This window comes from Boleophthalmus pectinirostris, unplaced genomic scaffold (assembly GCF_026225935.1).
Source record: "Boleophthalmus pectinirostris isolate CB_2022bp ecotype Guang Dong unplaced genomic scaffold, ASM2622593v1 HiC_scaffold_10, whole genome shotgun sequence".
NCBI classification, from domain to species: Eukaryota; Metazoa; Chordata; class Actinopteri; order Gobiiformes; family Gobiidae; genus Boleophthalmus; species Boleophthalmus pectinirostris.
In genome coordinates this window covers 32,493,168-32,514,343 of record NW_026570971.1, presented here as the reverse complement: position 1 = coordinate 32,514,343, position 21,176 = coordinate 32,493,168, and the positions used below count along the sequence as shown (strand labels likewise).

The 21,176-nt window shown below is 40.3% G+C and overlaps 2 protein-coding genes across 3 annotated transcripts; both read right to left on the bottom strand.

Annotated features, from left to right (window-relative positions):
- Positions 1 to 419: 419 nt before the first annotated feature.
- Positions 420 to 6,196, bottom strand: im:7136021 (uncharacterized). Its single transcript, XM_055157437.1, has 6 exons — positions 5,953 to 6,196; positions 4,860 to 5,069; positions 3,807 to 4,083; positions 2,887 to 3,093; positions 2,486 to 2,696; positions 420 to 2,187 (listed from the first exon to the last, which is right to left on the bottom strand). Exons 1-6 carry the CDS (start codon positions 6,163 to 6,165, stop codon positions 1,950 to 1,952), a joined length of 1,356 nt encoding a protein of 451 aa, XP_055013412.1. The 5' UTR covers positions 6,166 to 6,196; the 3' UTR covers positions 420 to 1,949.
- A 1,205-nt stretch (positions 6,197 to 7,401) lies between these two features.
- Positions 7,402 to 21,166, bottom strand: LOC110153086 (uncharacterized). 2 transcript variants are annotated; one of them, XM_055161967.1, is made up of 22 exons: positions 20,941 to 21,166; positions 20,311 to 20,346; positions 19,905 to 20,028; positions 19,016 to 19,152; positions 18,309 to 18,475; positions 17,711 to 17,897; positions 17,358 to 17,593; positions 17,114 to 17,199; positions 16,973 to 17,034; positions 16,664 to 16,902; positions 16,027 to 16,216; positions 15,593 to 15,646; positions 15,396 to 15,519; positions 14,468 to 14,609; positions 13,820 to 13,963; positions 13,072 to 13,153; positions 12,399 to 12,989; positions 11,235 to 11,399; positions 10,815 to 11,014; positions 9,976 to 10,075; positions 9,762 to 9,831; positions 7,402 to 8,543 (listed from the first exon to the last, which is right to left on the bottom strand). In XM_055161967.1, the coding sequence occupies exons 3-22, from the start codon at positions 20,026 to 20,028 to the stop codon at positions 8,221 to 8,223; spliced, it is 3,423 nt and encodes a 1,140-aa protein (XP_055017942.1). In that variant the 5' UTR covers positions 20,311 to 20,346; positions 20,941 to 21,166; the 3' UTR covers positions 7,402 to 8,220. The 2 variants fall into 2 exon arrangements, with proteins under 2 accessions (XP_055017942.1, XP_055017949.1); XM_055161974.1 differs by lacking the exon at positions 20,311 to 20,346.
- Positions 21,167 to 21,176: the final 10 nt, after the last annotated feature.

Sequence of the window (21,176 nt, the reverse complement as noted above, 5' to 3'; positions counted from 1 at the left end):
GACTGAGCCACTGTGGCCCCTAATGCAGGACAACTGTATTTGATATATTTTTGTAAACCTTTTCGAAGAAATTTTGAAGGACCAGAATCTCACATATGGACTGACCAATCAGCACGGCTTAGGTTTGAAGGGCGGGTTTGTTTAATAATAAACTTTAATTTATGATGATTTAAATAAAATTATTAAATGTAACAAATCAAAATTGCTTCTGTTTTTATGCAAAACATTCTGCACTTAATCACATTCTCCAGTGTCTCTGGGTTAAACCTGCATTTGAACACACAAACTCCAAACAATCTGGGAATCAAACCAGGGAGCATCTTGCCGTGAGGTGTGGACTACAACCACCAGGCTGTACTTCAAGAATCTACCCTTGAGTAGTTTCAGAAAAAAAATGACTTAAATATAAGAAATGTATAGTACTTTTGTAAACATGTATTTTATGACAAATCCAAATTCACAGTAGGGCTGTCAAAAGTATCAAATCAGATACTATTGATACTCAAGTCCCATTCACAGGACAGAATTGAACCTCTCCTGAATAGTTTTAGAATGATCTTGTATCAGAACAAATAGAGCACATAGACGAGTTTACACCCATGGACCACTATGGAACCTACAAGGACAAGAAGGATATAAGGCCACATGGAAATATAAAAAAGAACTACTATTTAATGTTGAAAATTACATTCTGTTATCTAAATAATGTTTATTATGATCGTAGTATCCAATTTAGTATGGAGTCCATTCATTCATTCATTAGTATCAAAATAGAGCTGGTATTATGACAACAGCAGATAATCAGTCTGACCACATTCAATGATATTTGGAACTTTATCATTAAATTTCTCAGTCAAAAAGTGACAATACAGCATCTCTATAGCCCCACAGAGCTCAGATTCTGAAAGTAAAAAAAAAAAAAAAAAAATTAAATTTGCCCATAAATTTTCCCAAAAAAAAATAGAAAAAAGGGCACAATATTATGTTTCAGATTTACTTTTTAAATTAAAATGAATTACCCTTGATCCAACTTAACTTATATTTTCACATTGCTTTTTTTTTTTTTTTAAACTATACAAAAACAATATTACAGAGCTTCCAAACAAATCTACAAAAAAAAAAATTGGGATTTTACATCCAGAATTGGATTCTGGACAAATGTTCACAGACAGGCAATTCTAAGTATGGAGTTAAACAGACCCAGCCACTTCGAAGTCTTCACTGGTTCTGGAAGTAAATTTCCCATTTATTTTCACTAAATAAAATATTAAAAATGTTAAAAACGCTCAACAGAGGCTAACCAGCTATGCAGTAACTAAATAACCATAATGCAGCTTTATTCCAAAAAGCACCTTTAAAACTTAAAGTAAAAGCAAATAAATGTTTTAATTACTTGGTGATTTTCAATGGTCCAGATAGGAGTGGGCGATGTGCCAGAAGATGCATGTGATTTTATTCAGCCCAAAGAAATACTTATACTTTTGAGAGCTGTGAAGTGCAAACATTCTCTTAAAATCAAACAAATGAGAATTCCATTTAGCCAACTAAATATCTACAAAAAAATAAAGTATTTTCCAGTTCAGCAAAAGTGCTTTGTACAAATGCAACTTAAGTTCCTCGGACTAAGTACAGGTGCACTTCAAGCTCCTCCCTCTTCATTCAAGGTGTGGCAAGAGAGTGTTTGGCCTGCCCTCTCTGTAGAGGGGAGTCTTAGGCCCCTCCCCCTTAGTACAAGTGCATCTTAGCTCCTCCCTCTCAGTGCAGGTGAGTCTAAGTGACTTCCTCCTCTGTATAGGGGAGTCTTAGGCCACGCCCCTTCATTACAGGTACACTATAGGCCCCTCCTCCTCAGTACAGCTGTGACAAGGGAGTCTTAGTCCCTCATCCCCTGTACAGGTGAGTCTTAGACCCCTCCCCTTGAGTACAGGTGCATACTTTGCCCCTCCTCCTTAGTGGTCCTCATACACACAGTCACAGTCTCGGAGCATGTCTCTCGGGGGCCTCTGGGTGCAGACTTTCACTCTGTTCTGGGTGAGTTCTTGCAGTTGTTCAATTAGAGTCTTGACGAAGGGTGTAGGCCAGTACTTCCCATTCAGACAACAACGGTGCACAAACAGGTCCAGTCTCTCCAGGTGCTGCAGACGGTGCAGGTTCAGCAGATCCTTCTCCGGCTCACGGCGCAAAAACCTGCAGCAAAGAACGTGTTTTACTCACATAGACTATATTAAATTTCACAACAATGAACCCTCGCGCACCTGATGGAGAGTGTAGAACTTTTTTTTTCCTTGGCCGATACCAATATCTGGCCTGTTGCTGTTGCCGATAACCAGTATTAAGCTTTTTAAGTATAGTACAGACCATATTAATGTCAAGTTATAGTGAAGTTTACAAATTTTCGCTTTTGTAAATTGCTAACAAAATTTGTTTATCTGGAATATAAATTCACTCAGCAGACTCTTTGCATGTTAACCCTGTGTGCACTGACCGTAACCGCAGCGACCGGAGGTGGGGAAACAGAGCTGGGATCCGCCTGCAGAGGGAGCCACTGGAGCGGTTCTGTTCTATGTCGAGATGCGTGAGGCCTGGGACTCTGGGCGCGATGATCTCCATGTCCTTCAGCGTCAGGCTCAAACGCAGCGTGAGCCGGGTCACTGTGGGGGGGATGGAGCACGCGTAGTTTGAGATTGCATGGCCTCCTGCAAACAAAGAACAAGCAACAGGTAAGACAGACTGCTGATGTGGCTACGCATACAACTACAGGTGAGTCTGCAAATGTGGCTACTGTTTCTGCTGTCAGTTTTCAATGCATCTGTAAGCATTAAAAACACGTCCCTGGTCCCTGGTCCCTGGTCCCTGGTCCCTGGTCCCTGGTCCCTGGTCCGTTACCTGCGATGGTGAGGTCCTGCAGCTGTGTGAGAGGGGAGAGCCAGTGCTTGAGTCTGCACTCGAGTCCCTGGTGGATGGACTTGTATCTGACGGTGAGAGATCTCAGAGATGACAGATGCTCCAAAGCGCTCTCAGGGAGGATGGCCTCTGGGTAATCCACCAGCTCCAGAGAAGTGAGGGCGGGGCCACCATAACGCCACTCATCCTCTAGGGAGATGCACACAGAAAGAGGACACTTTTTTAAAAAGGAAATGTATGTACAATTTGGATTTTTGATTTCATAGACATTCAAAAGTGTCCCTAAATATGAAGTAAAAGCGTTCAAATCAAATAGCTCTTTCTGCTAGCAATGGCAATACTGATTTATTCTTAGTTACAAAAACATTGGACATGATGCAAAGTTAATGTTAAAAATGTGTGCTTTGGTTTAAGACAATTATCCAGTCAGAAAGCAGAATGAGCTTCAGATGAGTCTCTCATTTGGGTGTCAATGCTGACATCCAGTTGTTTTATGCCTAAAATGTCTCTCCCTAAACCCCAGCACCTGGAGCCATGAGTCATGAGTCTGAGCTACTGCAGCCTCTGCAGCTCACAAGGTTCTGAGCTTTCACATGAGGCAGGGCCTGAGAAAGACAAAAAATGTGAGCCTGTCCTCCATCTGCAGGTTAATCCTATGAGCACATGATGCATACATTTCTTTACCCTCTAAGTTCTCTGGGGTTTAATAATTGTAAGTTGGTTCTAGCTGTTGGATCTGGCAACCCAAACTGAGGAGCTCATCCAGCTTGAGAACCAAAACAAATTCTATAAAATCATTACATTTTTGTTTCTCAGTGGGTAGATGTGTAATGTTTAGAAAGCCTTTTTCTATATACACAGCCTTTTAAGTATTCACAGTAAAAGCATGTGTATAGGACTACCGTCTGTAAGCTGTGGATCTGGAGGGCAGAAGTAGTCCTCCTCCAGAGGCTCCGGTGGCTCTCCCTTCATGCCCCAGGACAGGTACTGCAGATGGGTCAGATTCTGTAGCAATTTATGGAAGGCTAAGCAGGGCACCGGCCGGATGGTGGCGCCCCCTAGCCCTTCGGCATGTTGGTGGAACAGCAGCGAGCGCAGGTTTATGAGACGAGATGCAGCAGAGATGAACTCAACAGGCCAAGGGAGACGGACGTTACACACACTCAAGTGGGTCAGGCGCTGAGGGAGAGAGAGAGATCGGGGTTTCAAGAGAGATTATTTAGTTTGGACATTCTAATGCAGGCAAATAGACAAAACTTGGGTACTCCTGGTTCTGGTTAATCAGCAAACTTGAAATGCATATCACGCTGATGAGAGCAGAGTGCGTGATGGACTCTTATTATTATCTTACTCACAGTTGTATTTAGATCTACAGCATGTTTGAGTATGTTTGACAATTTGCCATTTTACAAAAAAATCTGCATTTTAACAATATTAATTGTAGCTGCCCACATGCGCATCAGATTTTATGGGCCAATAGAATGTTGTGATGTCATCAGAAACCCAGCTATAGGATAAAAACAAAACAAAAAAAGTTTAGTACAATATGAACCTTTTTAACACTCTAGTTTTCCCCATAAGACTATAAAAAAAAAGATGATTAAGGTAGTGTGGTGTCACCCATAGTGTTCGGCTCCAGTCAGATGAAGCTCACAGAGGCTTGCAGTTAAGGGGGACTTTGGAGCAGAGTTCCATATTAGGAATAGGAAATTATTTATGGACAAAATAGTGAAATAAAAACACCAGGATCATGTAGAGCATGTAAACAGAAGCATTTTTAGGACCAAACCACCACTGTAGCAGTTACAGAGACAGGGATGAACATTTTTCAGTGTAAAGTCAATTGGTAACAGAGTCAGTGGAGCTGGAAGCACGCCCATGCTCACTTCCTATTTGAAATGCAGTGGTCAGCAAGTTAGCTATGTCCATTAATATATTAATATATCTCCCTGTACCTCTCTTAGCTGGTCAGCCAGGCTCCAGCTCAGCATGCGCTCTTCCCACGTGGCGTTCCGGACTCCCAAATCTCGGAGGTCCGGGAAACGCGACAGATTCACCAGGTACTTCTCTCTGTAGAGCCGCCCTCCGTCCACAAACACGATGGCGGTTAAAGATGGCAGGAATGTGATCAGGCGACGCCACTCTTTACGGCGAAGGTGACGGACCTAAAACAGAACAATCAAGAACAGTTTAAATCTAGACTGGAAAACCACCTCTTCTCCCTAGAATTTCAAGAGGGAGTATTATGCAAAATCAATTTCTTTTAAGCTTTCTACCATGTTATAATGTTGTTCCCTCATCAAAAGCATGCTTGAAGAGGTCTTAGATGTCATCCATGTATGTCTGTGTAATCTAGTGACCTCTCCCGGGCCCTATGTGAACCCTCCTTACAGTTAGCTGTAGGATTCTGTGCCAGGCTCTGCTCGCAAGCCTATTTCAGCCATTCTTCCACGTGACAATACTCATTAAATATACAAAAAGTCATACAGAACTGTACACAACAACTTGATGCAATGTGAAGTTATTTCATTAGTGCAATGTACACTGATTGTGTTGCAATAGTGCTCTGAAGGGGGAGTAATGTAAGATGGAGAGCAAAGGGAGGTATTAACATGTTAATACATTATTTTCGGCGAATATAGGATTTTCAAAATATTAAAAGGTGACATGGTAATATACTGGTAAGTATTATGTGTAAGAAGTTCATATCTGATAGAAATATCCCCGCTTTAACATTAGCGTTAATAAACTTGAATTAAACAACCATGTACAAACTTAAAGAGAAAAAAATATTTATTTTATGATTTAACATTTAGACTAGAACCCAAAGAATCGACACATTTCCATGTGCGCACAGGCACAGCTCCAGATCGCTCGTTGTTTACGTCACATGAGGCGAAACTTCTGGAATTTCAAAAGCTCTTTCCCCTCACTTTCCCAATTCAAATTGAGCCAAGATTATTTAAAATTATATTTCATTTAGCATTTGGTCTAGAACGCCTAAAAATCAGCACATTTTCCCATTTGCACATAAGCTCCGGACCGTACCGCGACTCTGGTGATCCTGCGGCGGCTCAGCGTGTCCCAGAAGCCGTAGGTGTAGCGGCGCAGGTCGGTGAGGAAGACCGTGTACTGGCGCCACAGAGCCGGGTGGTCTGAGAGGAGCTGCAGAGAGCGGCAGCAGCAGCGGACCGAGTGTTTGTCCGCCGTATTTAAAAAGCTCAGGATGTGAACCACTACTTCAGGCGGCAGCTCCTCCATCGGGGCCGAGCCGGGCCGAGCCTTTCCGGGGCTTCGGGCCACAGCACCGACGCTTTCCGCTCTGGGGCCGGAGACATGGAGACACACCGCCACCTACCCACGCGGAGCTGGAGAGCAACTATTACACTGATAGTAATGATAACAGTGTTGTGTTGATTTCTACGAAAGAGCATTGTAGTCAGTGAAAAAAAAAAAAACAGGCGCAGAGGCACGGAGATCATTCTACAGTTCCTTTAAAGATGCAACAGTATGGATTCTCACTATAAGAGTGACACACAGGCAAAAAACATCAGTCTACAAGCGTCTAGCTGAGAGTTTCTGAGAGTCTTAGTAAAGCTTTTAGTATTGTCCAACTATAAAGACTCCCTCAGTCGTCGAGATACAATCCAAGAGGAGAGAATTCAGTTTGTCGACTGGACAAAAGTTAGTTTGGTTGAAGACGTCTTAAAAACTAAAACTAAGTAGCATTCATCATTCAAGGTTACTGAGCAGAATATTTTGCACTTTAACTGTAGGAAGCATTATATTAAGTATGAAATAATTTATGAGATTATTGTTCACAGTTACCAATTTATATTTTTTGAGTCTTTCAGAATGGGAAGAATTATGGGAAGAATACTTTGAAAATGTAGTTACAGAATACTGAATCCCTAAATTAAAATGTAATTTTAAAATTTAAATTTAATTTACATATTCTTTTAGATGGGCCAATGAGAACAATGTATTCTGAAATGTACCAGAATAGTTACTCAAAATTAGTGTTCAAAATACGTACTTTCGGTACATGTATTCAGTTTCTTCCCAACTCCGTTATCGTGTCCATACCTCGATCTATCCATATTTAATGTTACCTCTGGACCACACTTGGTTGAGTTTGTGGGTATTGCTCTTGTTGTGAATGTTCTTACTTTCCTTTGCTGCTTGAAACTGTCAGGTCTGATCATAGGCTGTATGGGCCTGATTAGGTAATGATAGGGTGACCAGATTTTCTAAATCAAAAAGTGGGACACCTTCGGTTTGGGGTGGTTGAATCCTATATTTAAGGCTACCTCCAAAGGAGTAAAGTTGTAGCTCTTAGATTAATTACACGATCAAATGTAAAATGTAGAGAGTAAATGTGACAATGCCAGTCATAAACAAAAACATTTAAAATAATACTGTAACTGTAAAAATGCATTGCCTCTGTCAAACTGAAAGCACTCAATAGCCGTTTTCGTTTTAAAATAAATGTAATTTTATCTTACATGTTTAAGTGTCTTCAATGTACAACACAATACAAATATACATCCAGGGAAGTGTATCAGAGCAGTACTGGAATAAACTGAAAGGAGAAATTACATTTGACTATTGTTGTAGTTACAGAACTCAATACATCAGTACATTTTCATAATTTTCTTGAAAATATTTTTGAATCAATACAATTTATTGTAAAAAAATATATATTATTAACTTTCATGATAGTTCAATATTATTAAAGAAAAGACCAGAACAATAATGCATTAAGTATTTTCAAACTATAATTTAAACCATTTATTTTAAGATTTAACCAAATTATAGCTTTTTCCTGCTTCAAACACATTAACTTTGAAGACTACATGCTCACCTGCTCCTAAATATCCAATTAGTGTGGTAGAATATGCTCTAAGTCTCTCTCCCATAAAAAGTAGATACCTTCTCTGGTATTTTCATCAGAAATCTCCAAAAGAAAAATCCACAAATGTTTTTTTCCCCTGATAATTTCTATCAGTGACAATGACCTGTCCTGTATTTATCCAACCACACCACAACATCTGGGAGGGCATCTGAATCACCACAATATTAACTAAAGATATTTGGCCTGCCCCCATCTTAGTCTAACGCTACAGGATTATAGGAATGGAAGGGCATCTGACACACAGGGATATGGGGAAATGAGAGGGCATTAAGACTTCAGTGTGTGTTTCATACATACAAAAACTATACAGCAGGAGAATGGACGTCGTCACTAATAGAAATGATCAGGGAAACATTTGTGGGTTTTGACTCTGCTCCAGGTTGTCTTGCTGTTGGCAGTGGTTAAAACTCCAGGACGTGGCTCATTGGTTCTGTGGAGGTTATCTCAATCTCCTGCCTCTGCCCGTACAGCCCCTGCTCCACGGTGCCCCCTCCTGTCGCCCTGGCACACAGCAGATGGGTGCAGTGGAGGTAGAGGCTGGAGAAGAGCTGTTTGCCCACCCAAGCCTCGCTCACACCTCTGCTCTGCATGCTCCGACGAGGCCCTGGTTCAAACCCCAGAGACTCCTGAGGCACCAGCAGCACAGAGCCAGGCAGGTCCAGCACAGAACAGATCTGCCGACGGAGTGAAGTGCGGAAGAAACGAGTGTTCATGATGGAGTCCGCTATGAGAGAAAGTGTGACAGAGAGAGAGAGAGAGAGAGCGCGAGAGAGAGAGGAACAGAAGAACAATCAAATTCACTATTTTTCACAAGAAGCGGCTACATGGTTATGATTATTACATTGACTTTTCCATTTCAAAACTAAAACCTGTTTTATACTTGAGCATAAAATCAGCACAGATGTGCTAGACTGATGATTCCCAACCTTTTGCTCCCAGTGCCCCCCACATCATTCTCCTGATAACCTACTGTCTTAAGGAGAGGAAAGATAAGAAAAATATAATTACTTTTACGGTTAATAAAGATGTGTTAGAATAATTGTATATGTTATCCCATATTTTCTATGTATTGTTTTTGTGTGAATAATGTTTTGTGCTTAATAGCTATGCAGTGACCTGTCACCCACTCTGCACACCGCGAAAACAATGACTTATTCAGCTCTTGCTGGGAAAGAGGACAGCTCTCAAGGTTGGCAGAAAGGAGGGGAGGCACTGTTCCTGAAGATGCTACACCTTATCCGCCACCTGCTGTTGATATACATATTTGCACGATGAAATCATGTCTGGTGTTTCTACTGTTTTTTGCTGTTTTCAACCCCTCCCATTTAGAGAAACACCCATTGTAACTAGGGACCCTCTTATGACAATAAAAAGAGGAGACGCAGAGAGTGCATCAGAGCGGGTAGAGACTGTAACGGTAAATGCACTCTCTGTCCGTCCTCCTCATGAGAAAACGATATTAATCTCTTGTCTTTCTTCTTGTTTTTACAATGTTTAGGTGGGCTTAAACCTGACAGATGTTATAAAACCAAACGCATCTGGCATAAAATACTTTAACAAGCAAATAACATGCTATCTCTTCATTAACATTCACATAATTGTGTTTAGTGTGTTTGGCTCTCTTTTCTAAAAAACCTAGGGGGCCCCGTACGAATCCTGACGAGGGGGGGCCTAAATTTGGGTCCCAACCCCAAGGTTGGGAATGACTGCTAGATGTTTGTTGTGGCAAGGTAGATGCCACTCATGCAAGAAAGTTTCTGGTTTAACTCCTGGACATTCTGTGTGGAGTTCTGCCTGGCAGGCACTCTGGTTTCGCCCACTCAACTCAGGATGTCAGCTCTCAGTTGAATGGTGCTTGACACTTGAATATAAACCAGTTGAATGGAATACTGACCCTCGTGCTGCTCTGTGACCCCAGTAAAACCATATTTTTAGTTCTCACCTATTCTCTGAGTGGTGTCATCTGTGGCTCCTTCAAAGAAACACACGTAAACCACGAGGCCTTCTCCGATCTGAACACATTTCACACATTATACACATTATTTGGTAGTTCTGAAGTACATATTTTGATGAAATGTCAAATAAGCGGGGTGTAATTTTGTTCTAAACAGCGCTTAAACAGTTCAAAACTTTTTTCACTGTCTCCCTCCACTGACCTGTGCATACTGTGACTCTGTTCCGTCGACTCCAGCTCGGGTTTTGACTCTGGCGCGGCTGCACTGCTGCACCACTACACGAGCCTCCAGGGAATGCTCACTGTCAGTAGAGGCAGCACAAGCAATACAAGGAAAGACAAGAACAGGTCACACAAATACATCAGATATGTGACAAACCTTCTTTATTCCGCAAAACCAACTTTTATCCTGTCCTCAAAAAAAATCCCTAGAGTTGAAGTCTGAAGCTGCTCTGTGTGTTTTATGTCCAGACACCTTCATAAAACTCATTCTGATTGTTTCATCTCAAATTGTTTCAAATGCAGTGAACATATTATGTTTTTTCTGTTATTTAATGACATATAATCAATCAATACAATAAGCCTGAATAATGATGGATGAAAGAGGGTATTACACTTCCATGGGGGTATTAACTGCTGACATATAAGATAACCATGTTACGATTTATTGTTCTGAAAATTAAAATTATTTTCAGAGTGACAGTTCATGAATGAAACTACTGCACACTGCATTACATCATGGCTGATGTAGGCTTGTGGGCAGAGCCTTGTACAGGCTCGTGCTGCTAATCATAAGGAAGGTCTGAATAGGGCCCGGGAGAGAATGCTTATTTACTCAAACATACATGAATGACATCTAAAACTTCTTCAGGGATGTTTTTGATGTGGTAATATCGTTTTAACAGAGAAGGCTAAAAAAAATAAAATAAAATATTTTTTTTTTTTTTTTATTACATAACACATAAGACTTCATTTTGTAATTGATAATCATAAAAACAGCACAGTATTTCTCTCATAAATGTACATTATGGGAGGTTGTACCTGTCTGCTCTCTTCTTGTCCCTCTGCGCTGTCTGTCTCTGTGGACTCTGTGTTGCACACTCTGGTTTGGAACTGGAGACCACAGGCTCCACACTCTCCCTCTGCACCTTTTTCACTGGTACCTCCTCATCTGGGAAGAACTTTCTCTTCAGAGGGCGCCCTCTGCTACTGTGTGTGGGTCTCTGCGGACTCTGGGCGCTCTGATAAATAAGAGATCAGACGTGTCAAAAAATGAATGATAACGTGATAGTTGTTTTAGAGAAAAGTCTAGTTATTTAGTAATTATAAAACTGAATACCCCCTCTTTAACAATTTGAAGAAATATATAAGGAAAATCCTCACACATCAATTGTGATTACCATCAAACTAAAAACCTCCTGAGTTACTGATTTCTGCCCCACCTGTTTTTTTCTGCCCCACCTGTTTGTGTGTGTCCTCAGAGGGAGAGGCCTGGATCACCTCTGTGTGGGACACTTCCACCCTCTGCATGAGGACCTGCTGTCTGCCCCGACTCGTCTGCACCTGCTCCTCGTGCTGGTAGTTCATCGTGTTCGGATTCACCATTTGGATTTCCGATTTTTCCTTCTGTAACAAAAACAAGAAATGTAAGGTCATATGTGACATCATACACTTACATTACAGACTTGAAAGTATGACAAGTATGAAAAGTTTTTCCATTTATGTTTTTGTTAATTTTTGCATTGTAACTTTTGTTACACAGCAGGGTGCAAAAATATGGGTATATCATATTGTTTAATGTGACGATATAGTGTCGATATCGGGCGCTGCTGTATCGATATATCACCAAGAGTAATTTTTGGCATATTTTGCTAAATTATTTTGTTACAACGCTACAGTTTTGTTGCTTGTTTATAGGAAAGAAACTTGTTTATGCAACACATTTGACATATTCACTGCTGTGATGATTAAAATGGGTGTGTTTATATATTATTATAATATATTATCATATTCACTTTGCACAGACTTTTAGTATCACAGCCATTATTTAGCTATTATTTTTATTGAACAGTATCAAATAGTTTTTAAATATATGGAATCGAATCAAAAGTGCACTGTATTGAGATAGGTATGTAGAGGTATGTATCATAGCACAGCAACTTCCTAATGATACCCAGCCTTATTGTTACATTGAAAGCACTGTAACTTCAGTTGGGTCTGTCAAGATATATAGAGATATAATTATCTAGTTTGCCATTTTATCTGCTTTAAATCTCTACCAATGTTTTAGATGGGTCAACCAGCTGCCTAAAAATGTAAAGAACTTTAATTACAACCTGAATAAGAAAGAATTTTGTTCAGTGTCCACTTCATAGTAAAACAATGTGAATGAGTTTGTGGAAAATTCTAATTATATCATTTGGAGAAAATAATGAGTATTTGCCCTCCTTATCAGCTCATAAATATCATCAGAGCTTATCGTTCATTAGCATCTCTACATTCAAAACAATCGGTATGGAATAAAAGTTGGTTAAAATATGGTTAGAAGCTCTGAAATTTCAATTGTTTACAACAAGTCTAACAGTGTCTTATTTTATGGGCGACACTAGATTTTGAGAACCTCACCTTGCTCTGTTTGGCCTGTTTCCCCTGTGTCACTGCTTTAGTGCTGGTGCTGGTCGGGTTCTGCTCCTGTCCCCAGATCTGGGTCATGAGCGTGTTCGGGGTCAGGAGAATGGGGCCTCCAGACTGAAGGTTTAAAGGAGGGCCAAGGTGGACCAGGATTGGGACCTGGACTGGAGTCTGTACTTGGGTCTGAACTTGAGAAAGGACTTGGGTTGGGACTTGGGTCTGTGATTGAGTCTGGACTTGAGACAGAACTTGGGTTGGGACATGGGTCTGTGATTGAGTCTGGACTTGAGACAGAACTTGGGTTGGGACTTGGGTCTGTGATTGAGTCTGGACTTGAGACAGAACTTGGGTTGGGACTTGGGTCTGTGACTGAATCTGGACTTGAGACAGGATTTGGGTTGGGATTTGAGTTTGGACCTGATTCTGGACCTGAATATGCACTTTGGAATTTGGAGTTTCTATTGGAGTTTGGACTTTGTTTGGGACTTGATTCTGAGCAGGAACCCTGACTTTAGTTTGAGACTGGACTGGGGTCTTGACTTGGACCTGAACTTGCTTTTGAGGCTTTGGTTGAACCCTCTGCACCTGAATCAAAAACAGAAGATAAATCAAAATACTGTATACTGAGAAGAGAAGACAGGTTTCTACAGCAAACATCGAAACTCACTTTTATTTCTGTGTCAGACTCAGTTTCGCTTCCATCGCTTATGTTTTCATCCTCCTCTTCCTCCTCTGAATCACTGTGTGCCCTATGAACACATGATTACAGGAAATTTTTAACGATATTAAATAAAACATCTTAAATCTTAAACTGTAACATGAGCTCCCACTGATTTATAAACAGCTAAAGGGTGTAACTTTGTCATTATACAAAAATTTGAACTCAAATTCGATTCTCAGTACCAATATTGATACCACAATGATTAAAGTTGAACTATGTAACTTTTCTGGAGGAGTGCTTTATTGTTTTGCCGGGAATGTTCCAAAGTATGGCATTTAGCTTATCGATTTCCATGGAAACAAATGGCAGAAAAGTTACATGGTGCACAAACGTTTTTATACAATAGAATCTAACTTTCAGCACAAAATATTGGTCCTTCCTTTAGTATTTGTGAATAATACAGATGTTGCAAAATTGTTATTATCATTAAAATCCATATTTGATTTTGACATAGAGCAGTCTTCATATGGTGGTGCAATTCCATATCTCAATGGAGACAAACCGTGATATGTGTGCAGAGGTGACAGTAACAATTTTTATTTTTCAAGGTATTTTTGACCAATAAAAACACCTGTAATTTAATGCTTGAAAAACAGATAAGTGGAATGTCATACAGTGTAACATTGCAGGCAAAGCTTTAATATCTCCCTCACCAGAAAGTTACACAGTGCACCTTTACCACCCTGTTTTGTACCTGTGTTTGCTGAGTTGAGGCCTCAGCTTCTTGTCTCCGTCTTGTTTCTGAACAGGAGGAATTTTAGGTTTGTTTTTCAGACGACACACTACACATTTACTGATCCACTGAGTGATGTCTGAGCGCATCGTTCTCCAGTTACATCTGTCACACAAGATGAAATCATAAGAAAATATTAGACAATTATTGTGTTGTATACATGTTAATTATTAACCCAGTTTCTCAAAATATCAGAGAGGAAACAAGAGCTTAAAAATATAAACATGCAGTAGCAGTTTCATGTTTTACACTATGGTATATTTTCTTTCAGCAGTAGAAGTAATGAGTATTTTTGTATTGATTACCAATTTTATCCGCAATTGTGGTAGTAGAAGTAATAATAACAGCATTACTAGCAGTGGTACTATGAGTAGGAGTAATAGTGGTAGTGCCAGTAACAACTTTTGGCCTCCAGGTTGTTGAGTATATCATGTTATCATACTAGCAGTATTACCTGTAGTAGCAGTAGTAGCAGTAGTAATAGCAGTAATAGTAATAGTTGTATTAACAGTAGTAGCAGTAGCAGTGGCAGCAGCGTCAGCAGCAGTAGTAGGTGCAGTAGTAATAGTAGTAGTAGTATTAAGAGACATAGTAGTAGTATTCTCTGACCTCTCGTTGAGTAGCCTCAGACACTTGTTGACCTCCAGGTGGTTGAGTTCATCGTGATATTCCCTCAGAGCCTCATTCACCTGTTGTCTGTTCCTGAGCACTGGCACTGCGCGATCTCTCACCCGAATATGAAGAACACCATCTGAAAATACAACAATTCAACATATAACTTTACTGCTCAAGTCATGTGTGACAGTTCTCAGAGTTGAACAGCAGAAAAGGTACTATTAATTTCACTTTTATGAGCCCTTAATCAAGCTATAGTTGCCTTCTCTCATAATTTATTTAATAAGTTATTATTTGATTCCTGCATGTTTGAGTAATCCTGTATTTTCCTACATTTGAGACTTGAGTGCTCAGAATCTTTGGTTTTCACTTACCCCCAAAATGAAGACTAAGTTATAGACATGGGTTAAAAAATCTTGTTTGGCCATTTTTAGCAATAAAAACATGGTAATTATGCTGCAAGATTAATGACAGTCAAATTGAAATTGCAATTTGAATGGACACAATTAGCAAATTACAATGGCTGCAAATTTTTTAAGTATATTAATTTAATTTCCTTCACAAACAAAAAAAACCCAATGTCTTATTTTGCATAAAAACAGCTGACCCTGTAGTTTAGATCTGTACAAATATGTTCTGAATTGTGATTCTTGTTTTTGTTAGTTCATATTTCAGTCATTTTTGTCAATTCTTCTGGATGCATTTACAATGTGAACTTTGAACAGAATCATACTATTAAAACATAAATTGCAAATATAATTGCAATCATAAAATATTGTAATTAGATATTTTTCCCAATTTGTTCAACTAACGTCTTCTACAATCCACTGTGCTACTGTGAAATTCCCCTATGAAGAGATGGGGTCCATTTCTTATAAGCTCTTCTGTTCAAATCAAACACATCTCCATGATTGATCCAAACCTTTGACAAAATACTTCTTGCAGAACCTCCTGAAGGTGTTCTTTTCGACATAGGTGAGTCCAGGGGGGTAGGTCCTAGTGGAGATGTACAGCTCCACGGCGTCGTATTTGGCAAAAAACGCATCCTTCAAACAAAAAACCAAACTGTGTCAGGCTTTACAACAGGGAAATGTTTTCATCCATTTTATTTGACTTTACCTCCTGATCCTCGTCCGCCTCTGCAGCATTTTGACTCTCGTTCAGACCCTGGATCTGATCACAAAACACAACAACAGGTTAAATAAATCTAATTCTTCACCAAGTCCAACATGAACCATTTAATTTAAGTCCTGGTTTAGTCCAAGTTTGGGTTTAGTCTCAAAGTTAATTTTCAACCAAACTTTGATCTAAAAGTTGTCTAACCATCAACCCTGGTCTAGTCCTTGCTTAGTTATAGTTTAGTTCTGGTTTAGCCCTTGTTTGGTCGTGGTTGAGTCCTAATTCAGTCCAGTCCTTGTTAAGCTTCTAGTTAAAACCTGGTTGAGTCCACGTCTAGTCCTGGTTTAGTCCTGGTTTAATCCTGGTTCAGTCCTGGTTCAATGATGGTGCAGTCCTTGCCTAGTTCTGGTTCAGTCCCGGTATCTGGTTCTTACCGCCTCATCTCCGTGGGTCTTGATGGTGGGCACTGCGTCTGGCTTCAGCACCTCTCTGCCCCCTGAGCGGTCAAAGCAGTCCTCAGTGAAGTGAACAGAGCAGACAGAGGACCAGAGGTGAGGGTACCAGTGAGGACGCCCCGCCGCCTTCAGCCAGCGAGCCAGCAGAGGGGGGCTGTCCATGGGGAAACTACAGAGAGAGAGAGGGGGGTGGATGTCACAAAGACTGCAAGTATTAAAGTCTCTTGAAGATAACCAAATGTATCTTGCTCAAGGGTACAACAGCAATTATTCTTTCCTGATTTGAATAATTTTGAGATCATCAAAAGTGGGACCCATCTCCAGATCTTGAGCTAATCTTGTTCAGGACTGCCTTAGCTGGAGCATTTGGCCTATTGTGCATGCTTTAGGTTGATGGAGGAAACCAGAGATCCGAGAGGAACCCCACCCAGACACAGGGAGAACAAGCAAACTCGCAATAAAGCACAGATGACCCAGAGCCAAACCTAGATCCTCAGGTGACGGACTCCTAACCACAAAGTTACATAGTGCACCTTTAAACCTTCATACTTAAGAACCTGAGCCCGAGTACAGACTGTTGTTAGACTGTTCAAAGTTTCAGTTCAAAGGTTCATACTTGTGGAAGGTGAGCCCCAGCTTCCTCTCCACGGGCCCACAGCAGTTGGTGCAGGTCATGATGCTGCAGCGGAGCCACTTCCTCTTAGATCGGCTGAGGCAGGTGGGACAGCGGGAGATCCAACACGACAGGTCTCTGCTCATGGAGTACCAGTAATAATGTCTCACAATGGCTTTAAAACAGGTGCCGTGTCCATAGTGACCGCCGTTATCGTGGAACTGCTGCAGGATCGCATTAACCTAAAAACACAAGAGGAACCAATTTAAGACACTGTGCCTAATAGAATCTTCAGCGTGAATTGGTCCAGACCTCCTCTCTGCTGCGGGGGACCCTGACCGGAGGAGAGCGCAGGTTGTAGTAGAGGACTCCATCTGAAAAACATCATATTATAACTGTAATAAAATTCAAATGGATTTATTATGTAAGAATGATGATGTAACAGTGACTGACCAATGAGAGTGAAGCGCTTGGCCATCCTCCTCAAAGAGCCCTTTCTCTTTTTGCTTTGTTGAGGAAGAATCCTGTGGCTCAGATACCTGCAGCAGAAAAGGATGCAGTTTTGATTTGAATATTTTATACTTCATTATGTATATCCATTTTATTTAATTAGTGCTCTGTGCAGTAAAAATAGAAGAGGACAAGAGTCCTTCAAACCTGGTCTTAGTCTTGGGTTCTGTCCTGCTTCAGTCCTTACCTGGCAATGTGGTTGTATGTGGTGAATGAAGCACTCTGCCTGGACTCCTGCACTGGGTCTGGGGCCTCTCTCGGATGGCGTTCTGGGACTCTGAGGCTGTACTGGTGCTCCTGGAGGGGAGGGTCACTCTGCTCCGAGCTGAAGCCCACCGGACACACCTCTGCTGTGGCCGCGGCACAGGTTAAGAGGTCCTCCAGAGACGAGGGGTGGAACAGAGGCTCTTCTGAGTCTGACGTCTGGGGACAGGAGGAAGAAAAACTCAAACAAAAGGATTATTTCATTATTTACAACTATACATGTTTTCAATGAGTAAACACAAAAAAAGTCAGATAATCCCCTCTCTGTAAGCCCACCTGTTTGGAAACCCCAATGATGGTGGGCACTGCGTCTGGCCTCAGCTCCTTGTGTCCCTCTTCGTTCATAAAGAAACAGTCGGGTTCAAAGTGTCTGGAGCAAAGTCTGGAGCCTTTTCTGACCGAGCCCTCGTCTCTCTGAGCAACCACCAGCCAACGCTGTCTCTGCTCCCCGGGTTTAGGGAACCTGGAGAGAGGAGATTGTAGCCTTATACTCTACACTGGAATTTTACATTTGTGTTGTGTCATCATTTTACAAATAGAACATGAATTCATTTCATGACCATGGGGGGGATGCAAACTGTCTAATGTGGGAAACACTGTACACATCATCTGGTACTTTCTTTGCAACACTGCAATATCCCCATTTTGGAACAAATAAAGTTAAGTATTGAGCTTCACGTGATGAAAGAATGACACTAACAGCTTTGCATTTAGCATTTTCAAAAAACAAGGCTTTCTAGTCAGCTACTGAAATAGTAGTAGTAGTAGTAGTAGTCGTGATAATATAGTAGTAGTTATAATAGTAGTAGTAGTAGTAGTAATATTAATGATAATATAGTAGTAGTTATAGTAGCAGTAGTAGTAATATACTGACTTGTGGAAGGTGAGCTCTGGGTAGATGTAGCTGGATCCGTCGCAGCCATAGGCCAAACAGTACTGCACCACCTCTGAGGCCTCTGGAGCTCTTCTCTCTTTACACGCATCACAGCGCTTTATGTAATCTTTAACCATGTCCGTCACCCCCACCCAGTAATACATGGACTGAGGAGAGACAACAATATGACTAATACACAGACACAAAACACACATTACAGATAATCAGTATCATTATCACCATAATGTAAGCTTGCTTGGCAAATCCAGACTACCTCTCTCTATTTCTATATAGAGGGATATCAGTCTGGTCAGCGAACCAAACATGATCATCCAATCAGATTTGTTTATTTCAGTGATGGATGTAAAACAAAGGAGCTCATTGGTCACCATCATTTACAAACAAAATCACATTTCTCTCACTTGAGATTAACAGTTAAGCACTTTGTTCATGGATTTTGCAGAAATCAGCCATGTTTTTCTGTGATTTTTTTGTATTTTCTTTTTTCCTCATTAGCAGCCATATTTGTTTTGATAAAGCTGGCCATGTGTGTCCTTGACTGGCATACCCACCTGTCAATCATGCTTGTAAAGTATTGAAGAAGTATTCTAAATCCCAGAAAAAACACAGCAATGGTTTATACCACTATTTTAGACCACTGTAAACCTAGAGTAAAGCTTTTTTTATTTTTCTAGTTCCATCCTCACCATGATCTCCCGGACCATGCGTACTCTCCCTGCATGGTTATTGTTGTCGTGGAACTGGACCATGATTTCCCGCACCTGCTCCTCACTCATCACGGCCTGTAGGAGGCGCCCTCTGTACTTACGCAACAGGCACCCATCTGAAACACAAGCAGCAGAGTGGTTATTCTGTCTCCTCCTCTTAGTAAGGAAGTTGTGGGTTTCTGTCAGAAAATAACAGAGATATTAACACAAAGAAACTCAGAAGGCAGAATTCAGGTTTTTACTTGCGGCGAGGGACAGAGGCGCTGCTACAGCTCTTAACTGCCGAAGAGTCACCGTCCAACGCCATGTATTTATTGAATCACACAGGTTACAAGAATAAATGGGCGGTTACATTTTTCTATCACAGTGAAAAACACAGAGAATAAAAGTGTGTATTGTGTTTGTGTGTGCCAGCTGCTGAGGTGTAGGAAGGAATGTGCATAGGGAGGACTGTCCTTGCAGAAGATAACAGTTAATAAGGAGTTGGTTTTCCCGTGAGAAATACACTTTGAGAAATACCGTTTGTAATAATAATAATAATATGGAGAAAAATGCCGCACACCGTCTTACTTGCAAATAGTGAAATTTATTAGGACAAACACTAGGCCTTTGTCAGGCAAAACGTTTTGCCTGACAAAGGCCTAGTGCCGAAACATTGCACGATTTGTCCTAAATTTAAATTGCAAAAGACGGTGTGCGGGATTTTTCTCCATGTTCTTGGGCTGCTCCCTCTCCTCCAACGCACCCATCTCTAGTAACTGATGTGCGAGGCTCTCATTCTTTCATAATAATAATAATAATAATACAAAGAAGCATCTATACATCATTTGAAAAACTCTTTAACAGTTTCCCTTTTTCAAACACGAACCTTTATATATGAAGTGCTTGCTGGCTTTCCGGGCCACATATCGCTGCGCAGCTGTGGTCTCGGGATGAAATTTTCTTTTTCGTAAATACAGCTCCACGCGGTTTAAAATGTCAAAGGAAGGCATCTGAAAAAGATAAACCCAAACAATATTCATTTGAGCTTAGGGTTTTATGCTTTTTCAGGTACATAAAAACATTGAAAGTATTGAAAATCTAATACTAACTGATACTAAAACCAGTATTGGAAACTAGATACTAATTTGAGCAAATATCAATACTAAAAAAGTCACATTCACAGGACAGAAATAAACCTTTCCTGAATAGCTTTAGAATGATCTTGAGCTGCATCAGAACAAGTATAAGAGCACATAGACTAGTATACATCCATGGACCAATATGGAACCTACCTGGACCACTGAGGGATTACATGGATACAAGACCACCTGGAAATATAAAAGAAATTCTTGTTATTTAATGTTGGAAATCACATTCTATTTTCTAAAGAAAGAGTGTTTTTATTATCGATGTGGTATAGGAATCAGTATTGAGTATCAAGCCTATTCCTTAACAAATTAAATTAATTTTCAAAATTATAGACATTAATTTACCACATTATTATTACTTTTATGTCACAGAATGCACAAATTTGGATTCTGATTCCATTTTATATTCTGTTGTTGTGTTCAAATTAGATTTAATCTAATTTTGGATTTACAAACACAATTTCTAATCTTAAAACAGTTTACTATAAAAAATACTTGCAGAATTTGTTCAATTTCACACTCAAAATGTCTGAGAATGCTAAAGCCCATTTAAAACTTTACATTATTTTAACCAACTTCACATCCCAAATGAAATGTTATGAACCAAGATGATTTTCAGTAGTGTTTACAGCAAAATTTAGCCTCTTCGTTTACAACATGAATCTGAGCAATATTTCTTTTTGGTCAAGATTTTTTGGTATTTTGAAACATATATTTTAGAGAGTAAACATGCTCAGATTGATCATGAGTAAAAGGTGTTGAAGCCATTCCCACCGTTAGAACATGATCGATCGGTCCACAAAAATCTCCGTAACACCGTCGCCAACTTTCCCCTAAAAACTGACTTTATTTGCGCAATTTTTTAACCTCAACTATTCACACAACCAGGTTAATTTCATGGACAACATCTTTAACTAGCTAAAACTAGTCCAAAGCGGCATTTTTAGACAGAAAATCGAGGCTAAATTGTGCTTAAAGTTGATCAAGCTACAAATGCATGTAAAGTTAAC